The sequence below is a fragment of the Tachypleus tridentatus genome, chromosome 8 (assembly GCF_004210375.1).
Source record: "Tachypleus tridentatus isolate NWPU-2018 chromosome 8, ASM421037v1, whole genome shotgun sequence".
NCBI lineage: Eukaryota > Metazoa > Arthropoda > Merostomata > Xiphosura > Limulidae > Tachypleus > Tachypleus tridentatus.
Genome location: NC_134832.1, coordinates 132,850,906 through 132,868,925, shown reverse-complemented (window position 1 = coordinate 132,868,925; position 18,020 = coordinate 132,850,906). Strand labels below are relative to the sequence as shown.

The 18,020-nt window shown below is 35.0% G+C and overlaps 1 protein-coding gene and 1 pseudogene across 1 annotated transcript; both read right to left on the bottom strand.

The window, feature by feature from the left end:
• Nucleotides 1-1,092: 1,092 nt before the first annotated feature.
• On the bottom strand, nt 1,093-3,316 carry LOC143223523 (heat shock protein 70 B2-like). Its single transcript, XM_076451601.1, has one exon. It carries the CDS (start codon nt 3,198-3,200, stop codon nt 1,296-1,298), a length of 1,905 nt encoding a protein of 634 aa, XP_076307716.1. The 5' UTR covers nt 3,201-3,316; the 3' UTR covers nt 1,093-1,295.
• Nucleotides 3,317-10,047: 6,731 nt separating this feature from the next.
• On the bottom strand, nt 10,048-11,804 carry LOC143223522 (heat shock protein 70 B2-like; annotated as a pseudogene).
• Between the last annotated feature and the right edge of the window lie 6,216 nt (nt 11,805-18,020).

Sequence of the window (18,020 nt, the reverse complement as noted above, 5' to 3'; positions counted from 1 at the left end):
TCAAGATTAGGAAAAGCTACACACAGAAATTCTTGTCCCGGCATGATGGGTTAAGGCCTTTCGACTCGTAATCCAAGGATCGCGGGTTCGAATCCCCGTCGCACCAAACATGCTCGCCCTATCAGCCTTGGGGCTGTTATAATGTGACGGTCACTCCTACTATTCGTTGGTAAAAGAGCAGCCCAAGAGTTGGCGGTGATGACTAGCTGCCTTCTTACATTGCAAAATTAGGGACGGCTAGCGCAGATAACCCTCGTGTAGCTTTGCGCAAAATTCCAAAACAAACAAAAAGTCTTTTGGGCGAAAGAAAGAGATATTTTAAAGTGCATTTAAACAGAGCATTTAACAAACGAGTAGGAGCTTTATTAGAGATATTGTTTTTATTGGTTTCAAAGTGATAACTCGGGTTTCATGCTGATAAAAGTTACATTGTGATAATTGTTTCCTGCTAAATTATTCAGTTGTTGACGATTTAGTTTTTCTTTATTATTTGTCTCAACCGTTTGCACAGTTTCAAAATTCGAATTTTGTTTGTTTCTTGTTAAACACGAGGTTACCCTATTCACTATCTGTGCTACGTTCTGCACGAGAATCGAAAGTTGGTTTCTAGACTAACGAGCCTCCGTGCTTGTCAATCCCCCTTCCCGCCTCACCACAGCAGTGTGTTTTCGGACTTACAACGCCAGAAACTGGGCTTCGATTCCCGTGGTGGACAGAGCACAGATAACCCATGGTGTGAAGCTTTGTGCTCAACTTGAAACAAAGAAACTTAGCGCTTAGTCACTTGGAGTTCCAAACTCGTTATTATAAATGCTTACAAGTTTCCAGATTGGAAAAATTAGTCCATATTGAATACAAGTGTTTACTTTGTCTAATTGATTTATAAAGTAAATGGAGTTAGATGTTGTACACATTTTAATCTAAAGTTTTAGCTGTTTGGTATCCTTACCGATCACCCAATTAATTGGAAAAATGGCAAACTTACGTCATCATGAAACGTGACAGTCTTCTCATAACAAAACAATTAACGGATATAAACTTCATATTTACTACTTACATTACAAGATATGAACGCACCAGAAAAAACCGTAATTAACAAAAACTAGCTTTATTTATATAAAAATATAACGTTGACTAGGATAAGACGATTAAGAACAACTTTCATATTATACATACATTCTGAAGAAAATAAATTAAAATGAAGCACGTGAGAAAATATTGTTCCGAAAATGTGTTATATGATTTATCACATGTTTTAGTTTTACATTATATACAGTTTATTATATTTTCTACAATTAATCCACTTCTTCAACCGTTGGACCAGATCGTGAACTCTTAGAAGTATTTCGAGAATCAGTTGTTTGATGGAGTTTGGTCATAATAGGACTACATTCTTGTTGAACTTCTTTAAGTTTATACTCAAATTCATCCTTCTCTGCTAGGCTGTTGTTGTCTATCCACCTAATCGTGTCCTCGCACTTTTGGTTAACTTTCTCTTTGTCAGCAGATGACAATTTTTCGCCACTTTCATTGACTGCCTGTTTTACACTATACACGTAACTCTCTAGCTGATTACGAGCACTTACTCTTTCTCGCTGTTTTTCGTCTTCTTGTTGGTACTTTTCAGCGTCTGCTAGCATCCTATCAATCTCGTCCTTCGACAGTCGTCCTTTCTCGTTGGTGATCCTTATACTTTCAGCCTTTCCTGTGCTCTTATCCTTGGCCGAGACATGCAGAATGCCGTTTGCATCAATATCAAAAGTCACCTCAATCTGAGGCACACCACGAGGTGCTGGAGGTATACCCATCAGTTCAAACTTCCCCAACAGATGGTTGTCTTTGGTCATTGCTCTTTCTCCCTCAAATACCTGGATGGTGACTCCAGGTTGGTTGTCAGAATAGGTCGTAAAAACCTGTGAGGTCTTGCAAGGGATTCTGGAATTTCGTTCTACAATTTTGGTCATTACTCCTCCAGCAGTCTCTATACCAAGAGACAAAGGTGCTACATCTACTAGTAACACGTCCTTGATGTTATGACTGGTATCACCACTCAACACGGCTGCCTGGACTGCAGCTCCATAGGCCACAGCTTCGTCAGGGTTGATCGACATACATAGATCTTTACCATTGAAGAAATCCTTTAACAACTTCTGGATTTTGGGGATCCGAGTGGATCCTCCAACGAGAACTATTTCACTAATCCTATGCTTGTCCATCTTGGCATCAGAAAGAGCTCGCTCAACAGGTTCCAGTGTACCTCGAAAGAGGTCCATACACAGTTCTTCAAACCTGGCACGGCTGATTTTGCTGTAGAAGTCGATGCCTTCAAAGAGGGCGTCAATCTCAATAGAAGCTTCTGTACTGCTGGACAGTGTTCGCTTGGCTCTTTCACAAGCAGTTCTCAGTCTCCGAAGAGCACGAGGACTCTTGTGCAGATCCCTTTTGTGCTTTCTCTTGAACTCTTCTACAAAATGGCTAACCATCCTGTTATCAAAGTCCTCACCACCCAGATGCGTATCACCAGCAGTGGCTCTTACTTCAAACATTGAACCTTCGTCAATGGTGAGTATTGACACGTCAAAGGTCCCACCTCCTAGATCATATACGAGGATATGCTTTTCACCTTGAAGATTTTTATCGAGACCGTATGCTAATGCAGCAGCTGTTGGTTCATTGATAATTCTCAGTACATTAAGTCCAGCAATAGCTCCAGCATCCTTGGTAGCTTGTCTCTGGGAATCATTGAAGTAAGCTGGAACTGTGATTACTGCATCTTTCACCGGCTGGCCAAGGTAGGCTTCAGCGGTTTCTTTCATCTTTGTTAGAACCATGGCACTGATTTCTTCAGGATTGAATAGCTTATTTTCCCCTTTAAATGAAACTTTCACTTTTGGCTTACCGTCTTGATTAACGACAGTGAAAGGCCAGTGCTTCAGGTCTTGCTGGATCTTTGGATCATCATACCGACGGCCGATGAGTCTCTTGGCGTCAAATACTGAGTTTTCGGGATTCAGAGATACTTGGGATTTTGCTGCATCTCCAATCAATCGCTCTGTATCTGTAAAGGCAACGTAACTTGGCGTTGTTCTGTTACCCTGATCATTGGCAATGATCTCGACTTTTCCGTTTTGGAAAACTCCCACACAAGAGTAAGTTGTTCCGAGGTCAATACCAATCGCTGGTACTCTTTCACACGACATGTTTCCTTGTATAAGTCAGACTTTTCAACTTAATATGCACTATCAGAACTGTTAACAGCAAGTAATTCGAAAATTCTTTCAAGTACTACTCGATTGCAGAACGTTTTCGAACTCTTCGTTGAGCGCAATATTTATATTCTTTGTAACTTTTCTCGAAGTTTCTCGAACGTTGACTCATAATGCTGTTTAGACAGCGCCCTCCCGCGTGTTCTTTAGCCAATCACGGCTTTCCTTCTAGCTAACAGTAGGTGTACTATCCTCTTGAGGTAGCTTCGGGAAAATTCTCGACAAGTAATGTATGTGTAGCATGCAAATGTTTTACCTTATCGAAGGAATGCAATTCGAACAGTTTAGTTTTCACAGATCATTTGTGTTTAACTTCAAAAGATTTGATTTGAATAGAAATGCAGGTTAGTAATTAGGTCTACAGACGGAGATGGACGTTTCTGCCGAAGTGTCGACATTTACTCCATTTCGTAAAGTAGGCCTAATTTACGGTGTTTATAAATTTTCACCATCACAATGAGATTAAAAGTTAGTACTGATACGTTCCGAATATAAAATTAGCATATCATACGTGCTATTACGCTGTGTTATATACACTGAGAGTTTACGAATAATGTGTTAAGTAAAGTAAAGCTAGAACTAGTATTAAACTTTGTGTTTCGAAAAAATAGTTGATAAAAGAGCTTGTTTCTGTTGGTTTTTTTTATTTTTATTAAGAACTTGTGATCAGAGTAAAGTGACTATAAATAAATGTTTATTAAAACTCGAACATCTTAATGTCGCAAGGAAATATATAGTGAAATAGAAAAGAAGCCTGTACGTGATATTCATTTACCTGTATCTATAGCTATATGGCCATACGGACCTCCATGGTCTTTTAAAACTATTATGCAACTAATTACTTGTGATTTCTTTACGACATTATTGATCGTGTTTCCCTAACAGCATGCGAGTTCCATAAAATAGTGTATAATATGATATCAGTGTAACAATCAGACAAATATTTTACTTTTTTTAATTTTTCAAAGTTTGTAAGTGTTGACGCTTGAAAAACGTGATGAAGAGGCAAGCTCTGCTGTCAAAACATTTGTTTACGTTACACAATTTACTAGAAATAACCTTGTGTTGTAGTCCAGTTCCTTTTTAAACTGTCCAGATTTAGTTGGTGCCCATTAATGATATTTTATTCTACTAATTTATTAGTCCATTTTATTTTTAGTGATGAATATGGTTGAAGTGAGACGGCATGTTTCAAGATGTTCTAACATGAAGTTAGTTTTAAGAATTAAATTAATGAACTGCCAAAGTCTGAATTGGAGGAAATCATTACTCAATCAGCATAGTGTGCAACAAAGACAGCGTTTTCACTTGCATTTGTGAGGAATGTAATCATTACGTATTTTGAATGGCAAAAAAGACCAGTTTTATTAATTGTTTGATTTTAATTGAATTGAACGTGGTAACTGTGTGTGAGGCACAAGAATACATTTAATAAATACATATATAAACATATTATTGCTTTATGTGATTTAAGAAGTATGATGCTGAAAGCTTTTTGAAATTGTAAGCAATATAATCACAGTTTAACTCCTCAACTTAACTGACTTTTAATCTAAAGAAGTAATACATTGAGGTAGGTAAAAGTCAGTTGGAGTAGTAATGTGAACTTGAATAATGAAAATAAATTTCTCAAACTTGTAGTAACATTTCATTTTGGAGTTTATACGTAAATTTTTCTAATTCTAATTTGCAAGTATTGCTCATTTTTAGAATATTTTAATGCAAAGAGAGAGGTGTCACATGGTCCATCTTTGATCCAAGGTTTACATATTTTGTAATTTCATTGATAAACAGTGTGCAACATTAGCTAACCTCAACGGATAATTGCATATACGAGTACATGGTAAAGCATCTGTTATATATTGAGATTTGACAACAGTTTCTAACAGGTTAGTAGTAATCATCTTTGTATGTTGTTTCCAATTTAAGTTATAATGACTTTCATTTTTTAACTGATCTGCTTTGATTGCTAATGTTGCTGATGTGCCAGAGCAGAATGTTTGCAATCCTGCTCTTTGTATTAGTCAGATTTCAAGCAAGTACTTGTAAAATTAAAAATTTGGCCGAAACAAACAAACAAACTGTATAGAATTTAAGATCTAATGTGGGGAACTTCCATGCCTTCCTGGAACTAACCTCGGTGATATTAATTACAGTAAAGCTATTTATTAGATTCTAGGGAAGGTTTATTTAAGTGGTGGTGATGGGGCTTCTTTCTTTTAAGAATTCTAAAATGTGAAAGATATTTAGTTACATGTTTTTGTTTTGAAGATGTATATATCGAAGCAAAGAAATAAAATATATCAATTAGAGTCACTTGTTGTCATTTGGATTATTTTGTAGAACAATATAAACGAAATACATATTTGAAGCTTGTTAATTACTATATGTGTGTGGCAAGATAAATATTCATTTGCTAAAGTACTATATGAATGATCACAACAGTTGTAACTTTAAATCCTGTTATTTCTGAAGGATCTAGTTCCTAATTAATAGACCAACTAGATTAATTTTAATGTGTTGTAATTTAACTGATAACATCTCTACCAAGAATTCTTTGAATCTGGCTACAGGGAGCATAATAAATAACTCATATCTGATCATATATCAGTACTTATTCAAAGTCAGTCTGTTAGCCTATCTAGATGCTTCAGCAAATCAACAATAAAGGATATGAGACATTTTTTGGAAGGTGCATTTAAATGATTTCAGATGGTGTGGATGATGCCTTCAAAGAACTGTTTAAAAATTTTAGTAATGGATGAGAAGAAAGGAAAGTAGGCTGACCACTAAACCATGGTTATTTCAATTTATATTTATTAAGATGTAAAAAACACAGTACTTGCATGGAAATGAGATGAGAAAAACAAACAGACTTGTGAAAGATATCAACAAGAAATTTCGAAAAGAACTTAATAAAGGGTAAGAATAAAAAATATAACACAAAACACTTGCAGGGTAGTTGCAACGTGGTTTACACTAAACATTAGATGTATATGTACTCGCCTAAAGTTTACTCAAATTCTATAAAATTAATGATTTGATCTGGTTTAACTTTGTGATGTTTTAATGTTCACTTTTCTACCATACGAGTAAATCTGGCATTCTCACTAGAAAATCAAGTGTTGGATTCAAAATGTTCATTTACAATGTTAATGATAAAATACGTTTTCTTGAAACGTGTTACTACTGATGACGTCTTTATTTGATAATGCAACGAATAATCGTGAAGCTATCCATAACCTCAAAGTGTATCAAGAAATTTATCAAAATATGTATTCATGTTCTATCTTCTAGCCTATGTGAATTACTTAATAATTATGCATTACCAGAGGCTTTAAAGACAGCAAAAATAATTTTCTAGTTAAATTCTTTACACGATGCATTTTAATATCACTTCATTGTAGAAAGATTCTGAATAGTTGATTTACATTAAATTTACGTCTTTCTTTTTAACAGTATCAAAATTTCAAATAATTCACCATTATTAATGGCCTGAAATGGGAATATAGTGTCAATACATTTCGTAATCAATGCCAATAAGAAGAAGGAAAATTGGTGAACTTGCATAGATGTAAAATGATGTACAACTGAAAAGACATCACTGGTGAAATCATGTAAATGCAATTTTGATTAACCTTACGAGTTTGAAAATGTTAAGAACATGGAAAAGTAATAATTTAATAGGAGAATAAATTTATTACGCCGCATTTGTCAAAATTTGGTAGTTAAATGTTACCCAGTCATTGAGAGATGAGGCTGTCAATATGTAACCTTTCACATTTTTCTGTATTGAAACTGGTCGACATGTATATTATGTTTTCCTATTCTTAACTAAAAAAATACACTGGGTGAGGTTTTCGTTAGCGAGAATTTTCTCATGATATTAATGAATAAACTTGCATCGTCCTAGTTCAATATTGTTTCTGTCAGCATAAAATGTTTTCTGGAGTCACAGCTTACAGGTTTCCCTGTATGTAAGCTTTGGGGGTTGATGTGCTGTACTGATATCTTTCTTTAAGAAATGAGTGTTACGTACATAACTTGTGGAGTTTTAATACAGTTCAAATTCATTTGATTATATAAATAATCATGAACATGCGTGCGTATGATTTTATAAATTTTAACATATCTTCATCAATCTGAACCGAACTTGCACAGTGTTAAAGGAGGGTTGGATCCCACTCGTAATTACGTATTGATAGAATGCTAGGGAGCAGTATGTCTTTCTTACGAGTATTGATACCTTTCTAGATTTTATTGCACTTTTAGTGGTTTTATTTATATAAAGAAGTGATAAAAAGAAGCACAATTTCCTGCATTTAGTATATATATAAAAAGGAAAACGAGGCAGGTAAATATATGCCATGCTGAATGCTTCAGTTGCATTAAAATATGATTTTATTGAGAAAATTGGTGAAGTCCAAAATAATTAATTTCTGAAATACGAAGAGGAACCTCATAATTAGTATGAATACTTCTTGAATAGCCAGTTGGAATGTAAGTGAAATTGGAGACGGTAGAATGATTAAAGAAAACAAACGAACAGGAAGTAAAATAAATTAATTGGAAGTTAGTGTTAAAAATGAATATATCCATAGTGTATTTACTCTACAATAAATTAAATACAAGAAAGGATCCGCGGCAGCCACTGGATGTTATAAAATGTTGAAATAATCCCACGACATAGAAATATAAGTACATAGAAAGTTTCAAAATAACTTGTTCTAAAGTATGGGATGTCTTAACTTTAGTCATTTAATGTGTAGGCTATGTATGTACAAAGATAATTCCACTTCGTGAAAGGTGGTAAAAGAACGCTCATTTCACAACTGAATTAATAGAAAGACGGTTTAATTTTATTCTCGAACAACAGATGACAGCACATTCTCATCACTTGAACTTCTACGTATTTGTAAATCACAATCTGAATATTTATGTGTACATATTGTACGATGATACGAAGTTTAACGTTTTTAGTTGTGGGTAAAATTGGCAAGCCTTATGTTAGTATTCAGGTTCGCTGAGGTCGAAAAGAAAACTGAAACGTTTTCACAAAATGAAGGTTTAGGGCTGTTAAAAGAAGAGTATATTGAGTAAAGCCAAGGAGGATGAGAAAACAAGTTTAGTGTTAAATATGAACATCTTTGTTTCCTGTTTACTATTACTATTTTGTTAAATAAATCAGCCCGGTTTCTACTGTCACATGTCATCTAGTGCTGGAGGCTGCAAAACAAGCAAAAGTTATCAAATCCTTAGCTTGTGTATTAAAATGAATGTTCTACACGAAGTATTTACAGATTTGTTACGTATTAGAACAGACTATTTTTACACAGAAACATAGTTGAGAAAAAAAACATAATTCAGAGAAATGCCGTAATAATATACACGATAATATAAAATTTGTAACAGATAGGGGCTAAAACTGGTAATAGTAGAAAGGATATGTCGGTTCGAAAGTTCATGATTTGTGTTCTGTTTATTTCGTAAAAGTATCTAAATTGTTGGCGAGACGAGTGTTGTTGACGAGCTGTCTTCCTTCTCTGGTCTATCAGTTCAAAATTAGGAAAAGGTACACACATAAATTCTTGTCCCGGCGTGATGGGTTAAGGCCTTTCGACTCGTAATCCGAGGGTCGCGGGTTCGAATCCCCGTCGCACCAAACATGCTCGCCCTATCAGCCGTGGAGCTGTTATAATGTGACGGTCACTCCCACTATTCGTTGGTAAAAGAGCAGCCCAAGAGTTGGCGGTGATGACTAGCTGCCTTCTTTCATTGCAAAATTAGGGACGGCTAGAGCAGATAACCCTCGTGTAGCTTTGCGCAAAATTCCAAAACAAACAGAAAGTCTTTTGGGCGAAAGAAAGAAATATTTTAAAGTGCATTTAAACAGAGCATTTAACAAACGAGTAGGAGCTTTATTAGAGATATTGTTTTTTATTGGTTTCAAAGTGATAACTCGGGTTTCATGCTGATAAAAGTTACATTGTGATAATTGTTTCCTGCTAAATTATTCAGTTGTTGACGATTTAGTTTTTGTTTATTATTTGTCTCAACCGTTTGCACAGTTTCAAAATTCGAATTTTGTTTGTTTCTTGTTAAACACGAGGTTACCCTATTCACTATCTGTGCTACGTTCTGCACGAGAATCGAAAGTTGGTTTCTAGAGTAACGAGCCTCCGTGCTTGTCAATCCCCCTCCCCGCCTCACCACAGCAGTGTGTGTTCGGACTTACAACGCCAGAAACTGGGCTTCGATTCCCGTGGTGGACAGAGCACAGATAACCCATTGTGTGAAGCTTTGTGCTCAACTTGAAACAAAGAAACTTAGCGCTTAGTCACTTGGAGTTCCAAACTCGTTATTATAAATGCTTACAAGTTTCCAGATTGGAAAAATTAGTCCATATTGAATACAAGTGTTTACTTTGTCTAATTGATTTATAAAGTAAATGGAGTTAGATGTTGTACACATTTTAATCTAAAGTTTTAGCTGTTTGGTATCCTTACCGATCACCCAATTAATTGGAAAAATGGCAAACTTACGTCATCATGAAACGTGACAGTCCTCTCATAAAAAAACAACAAAACAATTAACGGATATAAACTTCATATTTACTACTTACATTACAAGATATGAACGCACCAGAAAAACCGTAATTAACAAAACTAGCTTTATTTATATAAAAATATAACGTTGACTAGGCTAAGACGATTAAGAACAACTTTCATATTATACATACATTCTGATGAAAATAAATTAAAATGAAGCACGTGAGAAAATATTGTTCCGAAAATGTGTTATATGATTTATCACATGTTTTTAGTTTTTACATTATATACAGTTTATTATATTTTCTACAATTAATCCACTTCTTCAACCGTTGGACCAGATCGTGAACTCTTAGAAGTATTTCGAGAATCAGTTGTTTGATGGAGTTTGGTCATAATAGGACTACATTCTTGTTGAACTTCTTTAAGTTTATACTCAAATTCATCCTTCTCTGCTAGGCTGTTGTTGTCTATCCACCTAATCGTGTCCTCGCACTTTTGGTTAACTTTCTCTTTGTCAGCAGATGACAATTTTTCGCCACTTTCATTGACTGCCTGTTTTACACTATACACGTAACTCTCTAGCTGATTACGAGCACTTACTCTTTCTCGCTGTTTTTCGTCTTCTTGTTGGTACTTTTCAGCGTCTGCTAGCATCCTATCAATCTCGTCCTTCGACAGTCGTCCTTTCTCGTTGGTGATCCTTATACTTTCAGCCTTTCCTGTGCTCTTATCCTTGGCCGAGACATGCAGAATGCCGTTTGCATCAATATCAAAAGTCACCTCAATCTGAGGCACACCACGATGTGCTGGAGGTATACCCATCAGTTCAAACTTCCCCAACAGATGGTTGTCTTTAGTCATTGCTCTTTCTCCCTCAAATACCTGGATGGTGACTCCAGGTTGGTTGTCAGAATAGGTCGTAAAAACCTGTGAGGTCTTGCAAGGGATTCTGGAATTTCGTTCTACAATTTTGGTCATTACTCCTCCAGCAGTCTCTATACCAAGAGACAAAGGTGCTACATCTACTAGTAACACGTCCTTGATGTTATGACTGGTATCACCACTCAACACGGCTGCCTGGACTGCAGCTCCATAGGCCACAGCTTCGTCAGGGTTGATCGACATACATAGATCTTTACCATTGAAGAAATCCTTTAACAACTTCTGGATTTTGGGGATCCGAGTGGATCCTCCAACGAGAACTATTTCACTAATCCTATGCTTGTCCATCTTGGCATCAGAAAGAGCTCGCTCAACAGGTTCCAGTGTACCTCGAAAGAGGTCCATACACAGTTCTTCAAACCTGGCACGGCTGATTTTGCTGTAGAAGTCGATGCCTTCAAAGAGGGCGTCAATCTCAATAGAAGCTTCTGTACTGCTGGACAGTGTTCGCTTGGCTCTTTCACAAGCAGTTCTCAGTCTCCGAAGAGCACGAGGACTCTTGTGCAGATCCCTTTTGTGCTTTCTCTTGAACTCTTCTACAAAATGGCTAACCATCCTGTTATCAAAGTCCTCACCACCCAGATGCGTATCACCAGCAGTGGCTCTTACTTCAAACATTGAACCTTCGTCAATGGTGAGTATTGACACGTCAAAGGTCCCACCTCCTAGATCATATACGAGGATATGCTTTTCACCTTGAAGATTTTATCGAGACCGTATGCTAATGCAGCAGCTGTTGGTTCATTGATAATTCTCAGTACATTAAGTCCAGCAATAGCTCCAGCATCCTTGGTAGCTTGTCTCTGGGAATCATTGAAGTAAGCTGGAACTGTGATTACTGCATCTTTCACCGGCTGGCCAAGGTAGGCTTCAGCGGTTTCTTTCATCTTTGTTAGAACCATGGCACTGATTTCTTCAGGATTGAATAGCTTATTTTCCCCTTTAAATGAAACTTTCACTTTTGGCTTACCGTCTTGATTAACGACAGTGAAAGGCCAGTGCTTCAGGTCTTGCTGGATCTTTGGATCATCATACCGACGGCCGATGAGTCTCTTGGCGTCAAATACTGAGTTTTCGGGATTCAGAGATACTTGGGATTTTGCTGCATCTCCAATCAATCGCTCTGTATCTGTAAAGGCAACGTAACTTGGCGTTGTTCTGTTACCCTGATCATTGGCAATGATCTCGACTTTTCCGTTTTGGAAAACTCCCACACAAGAGTAAGTTGTTCCGAGGTCAATACCAATCGCTGGTACTCTTCACACGACATGTTTCCTTGTATAAGTCAGACTTTTCAACTTAATATGCACTATCAGAACTGTTAACAGCAAGTAATTCGAAAATTCTTTCAAGTACTACTCGATTGCAGAACGTTTTCGAACTTTTCGTTGAGCGCAATATTTATATTCTTTGTAACTTTTCTCGAAGTTTCTCGAACGTTGACTCATAATGCTTTTAGACAGCGCCCTCCCGCGTGTTCTTTAGCCAATCACGGCTTTCCTTCTAGCTAACAGTAGGTGTACTATCCTCTTGAGGTAGCTTCGGGAAAATTCTCGACAAGTAATGTACGTGTAGCGTGCAAATGTTTTACCTTATCGAAGGAATGCAATTCGAACAGTTTAGTTTTCACAGATCATTTGTGTTTAACTTCAAAAGATTTGATTTGAATAGAAATGCAGGTTAGTAATTAGGTCTACAGACGGGAGATGGACGTTTCTGCCGAAGTGTCGACATTTACTCCATTTCGTAAAGTAGGCCTAATTTACGGTGTTTATAAATTTTCACCATCACAATGAGATTAAAAGTTAGTACTGATACGTTCCGAATATAAAATTAGCATATCATACGTGCTATTACGCTGTGTTATATACACTGAGAGTTTACGAATAATGTGTTAAGTAAAGTAAAGCTAGAACTAGTATTAAACTTTGTGTTTCGAAAAAATAGTTGATAAAAGAGCTTGTTTCTGTTGGTTTTTTTTATTTTTATTAAGAACTTGTGATCAGAGTAAAGTGACTATAAATAAATGTTTATTAAAACTCGAACATCTTAATGTCGCAAGGAAATATATAGTGAAATAGAAAAGAAGCCTGTACGTGATATTCATTTACCTGTATCTATAGCTATATGGCCATACGGACCTCCATGGTCTTTTAAAACTATTATGCAACTAATTACTTGTGATTTCTTTACGACATTATTGATCGTGTTTCCCTAACAGCATGCGAGTTCCATAAAATAGTGTATAATATGATATCAGTGTAACAATCAGACAAATATTTTACTTTTTTTAATTTTTCAAAGTTTGTAAGTGTTGACGCTTGAAAAACGTGATGAAGAGGCAAGCTCTGCTGTCAAAACATTTGTTTACGTTACACAATTTACTAGAAATAACCTTGTGTTGTAGTCCAGTTCCTTTTTAAACTGTCCAGATTTAGTTGGTGCCCATTAATGATATTTTATTCTACTAATTTATTAGTCCATTTTATTTTAGTGATGAATATGGTTGAAGTGAGACGGCATGTTTCAAGATGTTCTAACATGAAGTTAGTTTTAAGAATTAAATTAATGAACTGCCAAAGTCTGAATTGGAGGAAATCATTACTCCAATCAGCATAGTGTGCAACAAAGACAGCGTTTTCACTTGCATTTGTGAGGAATGTAATCATTACGTATTTTGAATGGCAAAAAGACCAGTTTTATTAATTGTTTGATTTTAATTGAATTGAACGTGGTAACTGTGTGTGAGGCACAAGAATACATTTAATAAATACATATATAAACATATTATTGCTTTATGTGATTTAAGAAGTATGATGCTGAAAGCTTTTTGAAATTGTAAGCAATATAATCACAGTTTAACTCCTCAACTTAACTGACTTTTAATCTAAAGAAGTAATACATTGAGGTAGGTAAAAGTCAGTTGGAGTAGTAATGTGAACTTGAATAATGAAAATAAATTTCTCAAACTTGTAGTAACATTTCATTTTGGAGTTTATACGTAAATTTTTCTAATTCTAATTTGCAAGTATTGCTCATTTTTAGAATATTTTAATGCAAAGAGAGAGGTGTCACATGGTCCATCTTTGATCCAAGGTTTACATATTTTGTAATTTCATTGATAAACAGTGTGCAACATTAGCTAACCTCAACGGATAATTGCATATACGAGTACATGGTAAAGCATCTGTTATATATTGAGATTTGACAACAGTTTCTAACAGGTTAGTAGTAATCATCTTTGTATGTTGTTTCCAATTTAAGTTATAATGACTTTCATTTTTTTAACTGATTGCTAATGTTGCTGATGTGCCAGAGCAGAATGTTTGCAATCCTGCTCTTTGTATTAGTCAGATTTCAAGCAAGTACTTGTAAAATTAAAAATTTGGCCGAAACAAACAAACAAACTGTATAGAATTTAAGATCTAATGTGGGGAACTTCCATGCCTTCCTGGAACTAACCTCGGTGATATTAATTACAGTAAAGCTATTTATTAGATTCTAGGGAAGGTTTATTTAAGTGGTGGTGATGGGGCTTCTTTCTTTTAAGAATTCTAAAATGTGAAAGATATTTAGTTACATGTTTTTTGTTTTGAAGATGTATATATCGAAGCAAAGAAATAAAATATGTCAATTAGAGTCACTTGTTGTCATTTGGATTATTTTGTAGAACAATATAAACGAAATACATATTTGAAGCTTGTTAATTACTATATGTGTGTGGCAAGATAAATATTCATTTGCTAAAGTACTATATGAATGATCACAACAGTTGTAACTTTAAATCCTGTTATTTCTGAAGGATCTAGTTCCTAATTAATAGACCAACTAGATTAATTTTAATGTGTTGTAATTTAACTGATAACATCTCTACCAAGAATTCTTTGAATCTGGCTACAGGGAGCATAATAAATAACTCATATCTGATCATATATCAGTACTTATTCAAAGTCAGTCTGTTAGCCTATCTAGATGCTTCAGCAAATCAACAATAAAGGATATGAGACATTTTTTGGAAGGTGCATTTAAATGATTTCAATTAATATAGAAACAGATGGTGTGGATGATGCCTTCAAAGAACTGTTTAAAAATTTTAGTAATGGATGAGAAGAAAGGAAAGTAGGCTGACCACTAAACCATGGTTATTTCAATTTATATTTATTAAGATGTAAAAAACACAGTACTTGCATGGAAATGAGATGAGAAAAACAAACAGACTTGTGAAAGATATCAACAAGAAATTTCGAAAAGAACTTAATAAAGGGTAAGAATAAAAAATATAACACAAAACACTTGCAGGGTAGTTGCAACGTGGTTTACACTAAACATTAGATGTATATGTACTCGCCTAAAGTTTACTCAAATTCTATAAAATTAATGATTTGATCTGGTTTAACTTTGTGATGTTTTTAATGTTCACTTTTCTACCATACGAGTAAATCTGGCATTCTCACTAGAAAATCAAGTGTTGGATTCAAAATGTTCATTTACAATGTTAATGATAAAATACGTTTTCTTGAAACGTGTTACTACTGATGACGTCTTTATTTGATAATGCAACGAATAATCGTGAAGCTATCCATAACCTCAAAGTGTATCAAGAAATTTATCAAAATATGTATTCATGTTCTATCTTCTAGCCTATGTGAATTACTTAATAATTATGCATTACCAGAGGCTTTAAAGACAGCAAAAATAATTTTCTAGTTAAATTCTTTACACGATGCATTTTAATATCACTTCATTGTAGAAAGATTCTGAATAGTTGATTTACATTAAATTTACGTCTTTCTTTTAACAGTATCAAAATTTCAAATAATTCACCATTATTAATGGCCTGAAATGGGAATATAGTGTCAATACATTTCGTAATCAATGCCAATAAGAAGAAGGAAAATTGGTGAACTTGCATAGATGTAAAATGATGTACAACTGAAAAGACATCACTGGTGAAATCATGTAAATGCAATTTTGATTAACCTTACGAGTTTGAAAATGTTAAGAACATGGAAAAGTAATAATTTAATAGGAGAATAAATTTATTACGCCGCATTTGTCAAAATTTGGTAGTTAAATGTTACCCAGTCATTGAGAGATGAGGCTGTCAATATGTAACCTTTCACATTTTTCTGTATTGAAACTGGTCGACATGTATATTATGTTTTCCTATTCTTAACTAAAAAAATACACTGGGTGAGGTTTTCGTTAGCGAGAATTTTCTCATGATATTAATGAATAAACTTGCATCGTCCTAGTTCAATATTGTTTCTGTCAGCATAAAATGTTTTCTGGAGTCACAGCTTACAGGTTTCCCTGTATGTAAGCTTTGGGGGTTGATGTGCTGTACTGATATCTTTCTTTAAGAAATGAGTGTTACGTACATAACTTGTGGAGTTTTAATACAGTTCAAATTCATTTGATTATATAAATAATCATGAACATGCGTGCGTATGATTTTATAAATTTTAACATATCTTCATCAATCTGAACCGAACTTGCACAGTGTTAAAGGAGGGTTGGATCCCACTCGTAATTACGTATTGATAGAATGCTAGGGAGCAGTATGTCTTTCTTACGAGTATTGATACCTTTCTAGATTTTATTGCACTTTTAGTGGTTTTATTTATATAAAGAAGTGATAAAAAAGAAGCACAATTTCCTGCATTTAGTATATATATAAAAAGGAAAACGAGGCAGGTAAATATATGCCATGCTGAATGCTTCAGTTGCATTAAAATATGATTTTATTGAGAAAATTGGTGAAGTCCAAAATAATTAATTTCTGAAATACGAAGAGGAACCTCATAATTAGTACGAATACTTCTTGAATAGCCAGTTGGAATGTAAGTGAAATTGGAGACGGTAGAATGATTAAAGAAAACAAACGAACAAGAAGTAAAATAAATTAATTGGAAGGTAGTGTTAAAATGAATATATCCATAGTGTATTTACTCTACAATAAATTAAATACAAGAAAGGATCCGCGGCAGCCACTGGATGTTATAAAATGTTGAAATAATCCCACGACATAGAAATATAAGTACATAGAAAGTTTCAAAATAACTTGTTCTAAAGTATGGGATGCCTTAACTTTAGTCATTTAATGTGTAGGCTATGTATGTACAAAGATAATTCCACTTCGTGAAAGGTGGTAAAAGAACGCTCATTTCACAACTGAATTAATAGAAAGACGGTTTAATTTTATTCTCGAACAACAGATGACAGCACATTCTCATCACTTGAACTTCTACGTATTTGTAAATCACAATCTGAATATTTATGTGTACATATTGTACGATGATACGAAGTTTAACGTTTTTAGTTGTGGGTAAAATTGGCAAGCCTTATGTTAGTATTCAGGTTCGCTGAGGTCGAAGAGAAAACTGAAACGTTTTCACAAAATGAAGGTTTAGGGCTGTTAAAAGAAGAGTATATTGAGTAAAGCCAAGGAGGATGAGAAAACAAGTTTAGTGTTAAATATGAACATCTTTGTTTCCTGTTTACTATTACTATTTTGTTAAATAAATCAGCCCGGTTTCTACTGTCACATGTCATCTAGTGCTGGAGGCTGCAAAACAAGCAAAAGTTATCAAATCCTTAGCTTGTGTATTAAAATGAATGTTCTACACGAAGTATTTACAGATTTGTTACGTATTAGAACAGACTATTTTACACAGAAACATAGTTGAGAAAAAAACATAATTCAGAGAAATGCCGTAATAATATACACGATAATATAAAATTTGTAACAGATAGGGGCTAAAACTGGTAATAGTAGAAAGGATATGTCGGTTCGAAAGTTCATGATTTGTGTTCTGTTTATTTCGTAAAAGTATCTAAATTGTTGGCGAGACGAGTGTTGTTGACGAGCTGTCTTCCTTCTCTGGTCTATCAGTTCAAAATTAGGAAAAGGTACACACATAAATTCTTGTCCCGGCGTGATGGGTTAAGGCCTTTCGACTCGTAATCCGAGGGTCGCGGGTTCGAATCCCCGTCGCACCAAACATGCTCGCCCTATCAGCCGTGGAGCTGTTATAATGTGACGGTCACTCCCACTATTCGTTGGTAAAAGAGCAGCCCAAGAGTTGGCGGTGATGACTAGCTGCCTTCTTTCATTGCAAAATTAGGGACGGCTAGAGCAGATAACCCTCGTGTAGCTTTGCGCAAAATTCCAAAACAAACAGAAAGTCTTTTGGGCGAAAGAAAGAAATATTTTAAAGTGCATTTAAACAGAGCATTTAACAAACGAGTAGGAGCTTTA

Bases quoted from the DNA above. Each gene is read 5' to 3' on its own strand.
- LOC143223523 (XM_076451601.1), bottom strand. From the start codon at position 3,200: ATGTCGTGTGAAAGAGTACCAGCGATTGGTATTGACCTCGGAACAACT.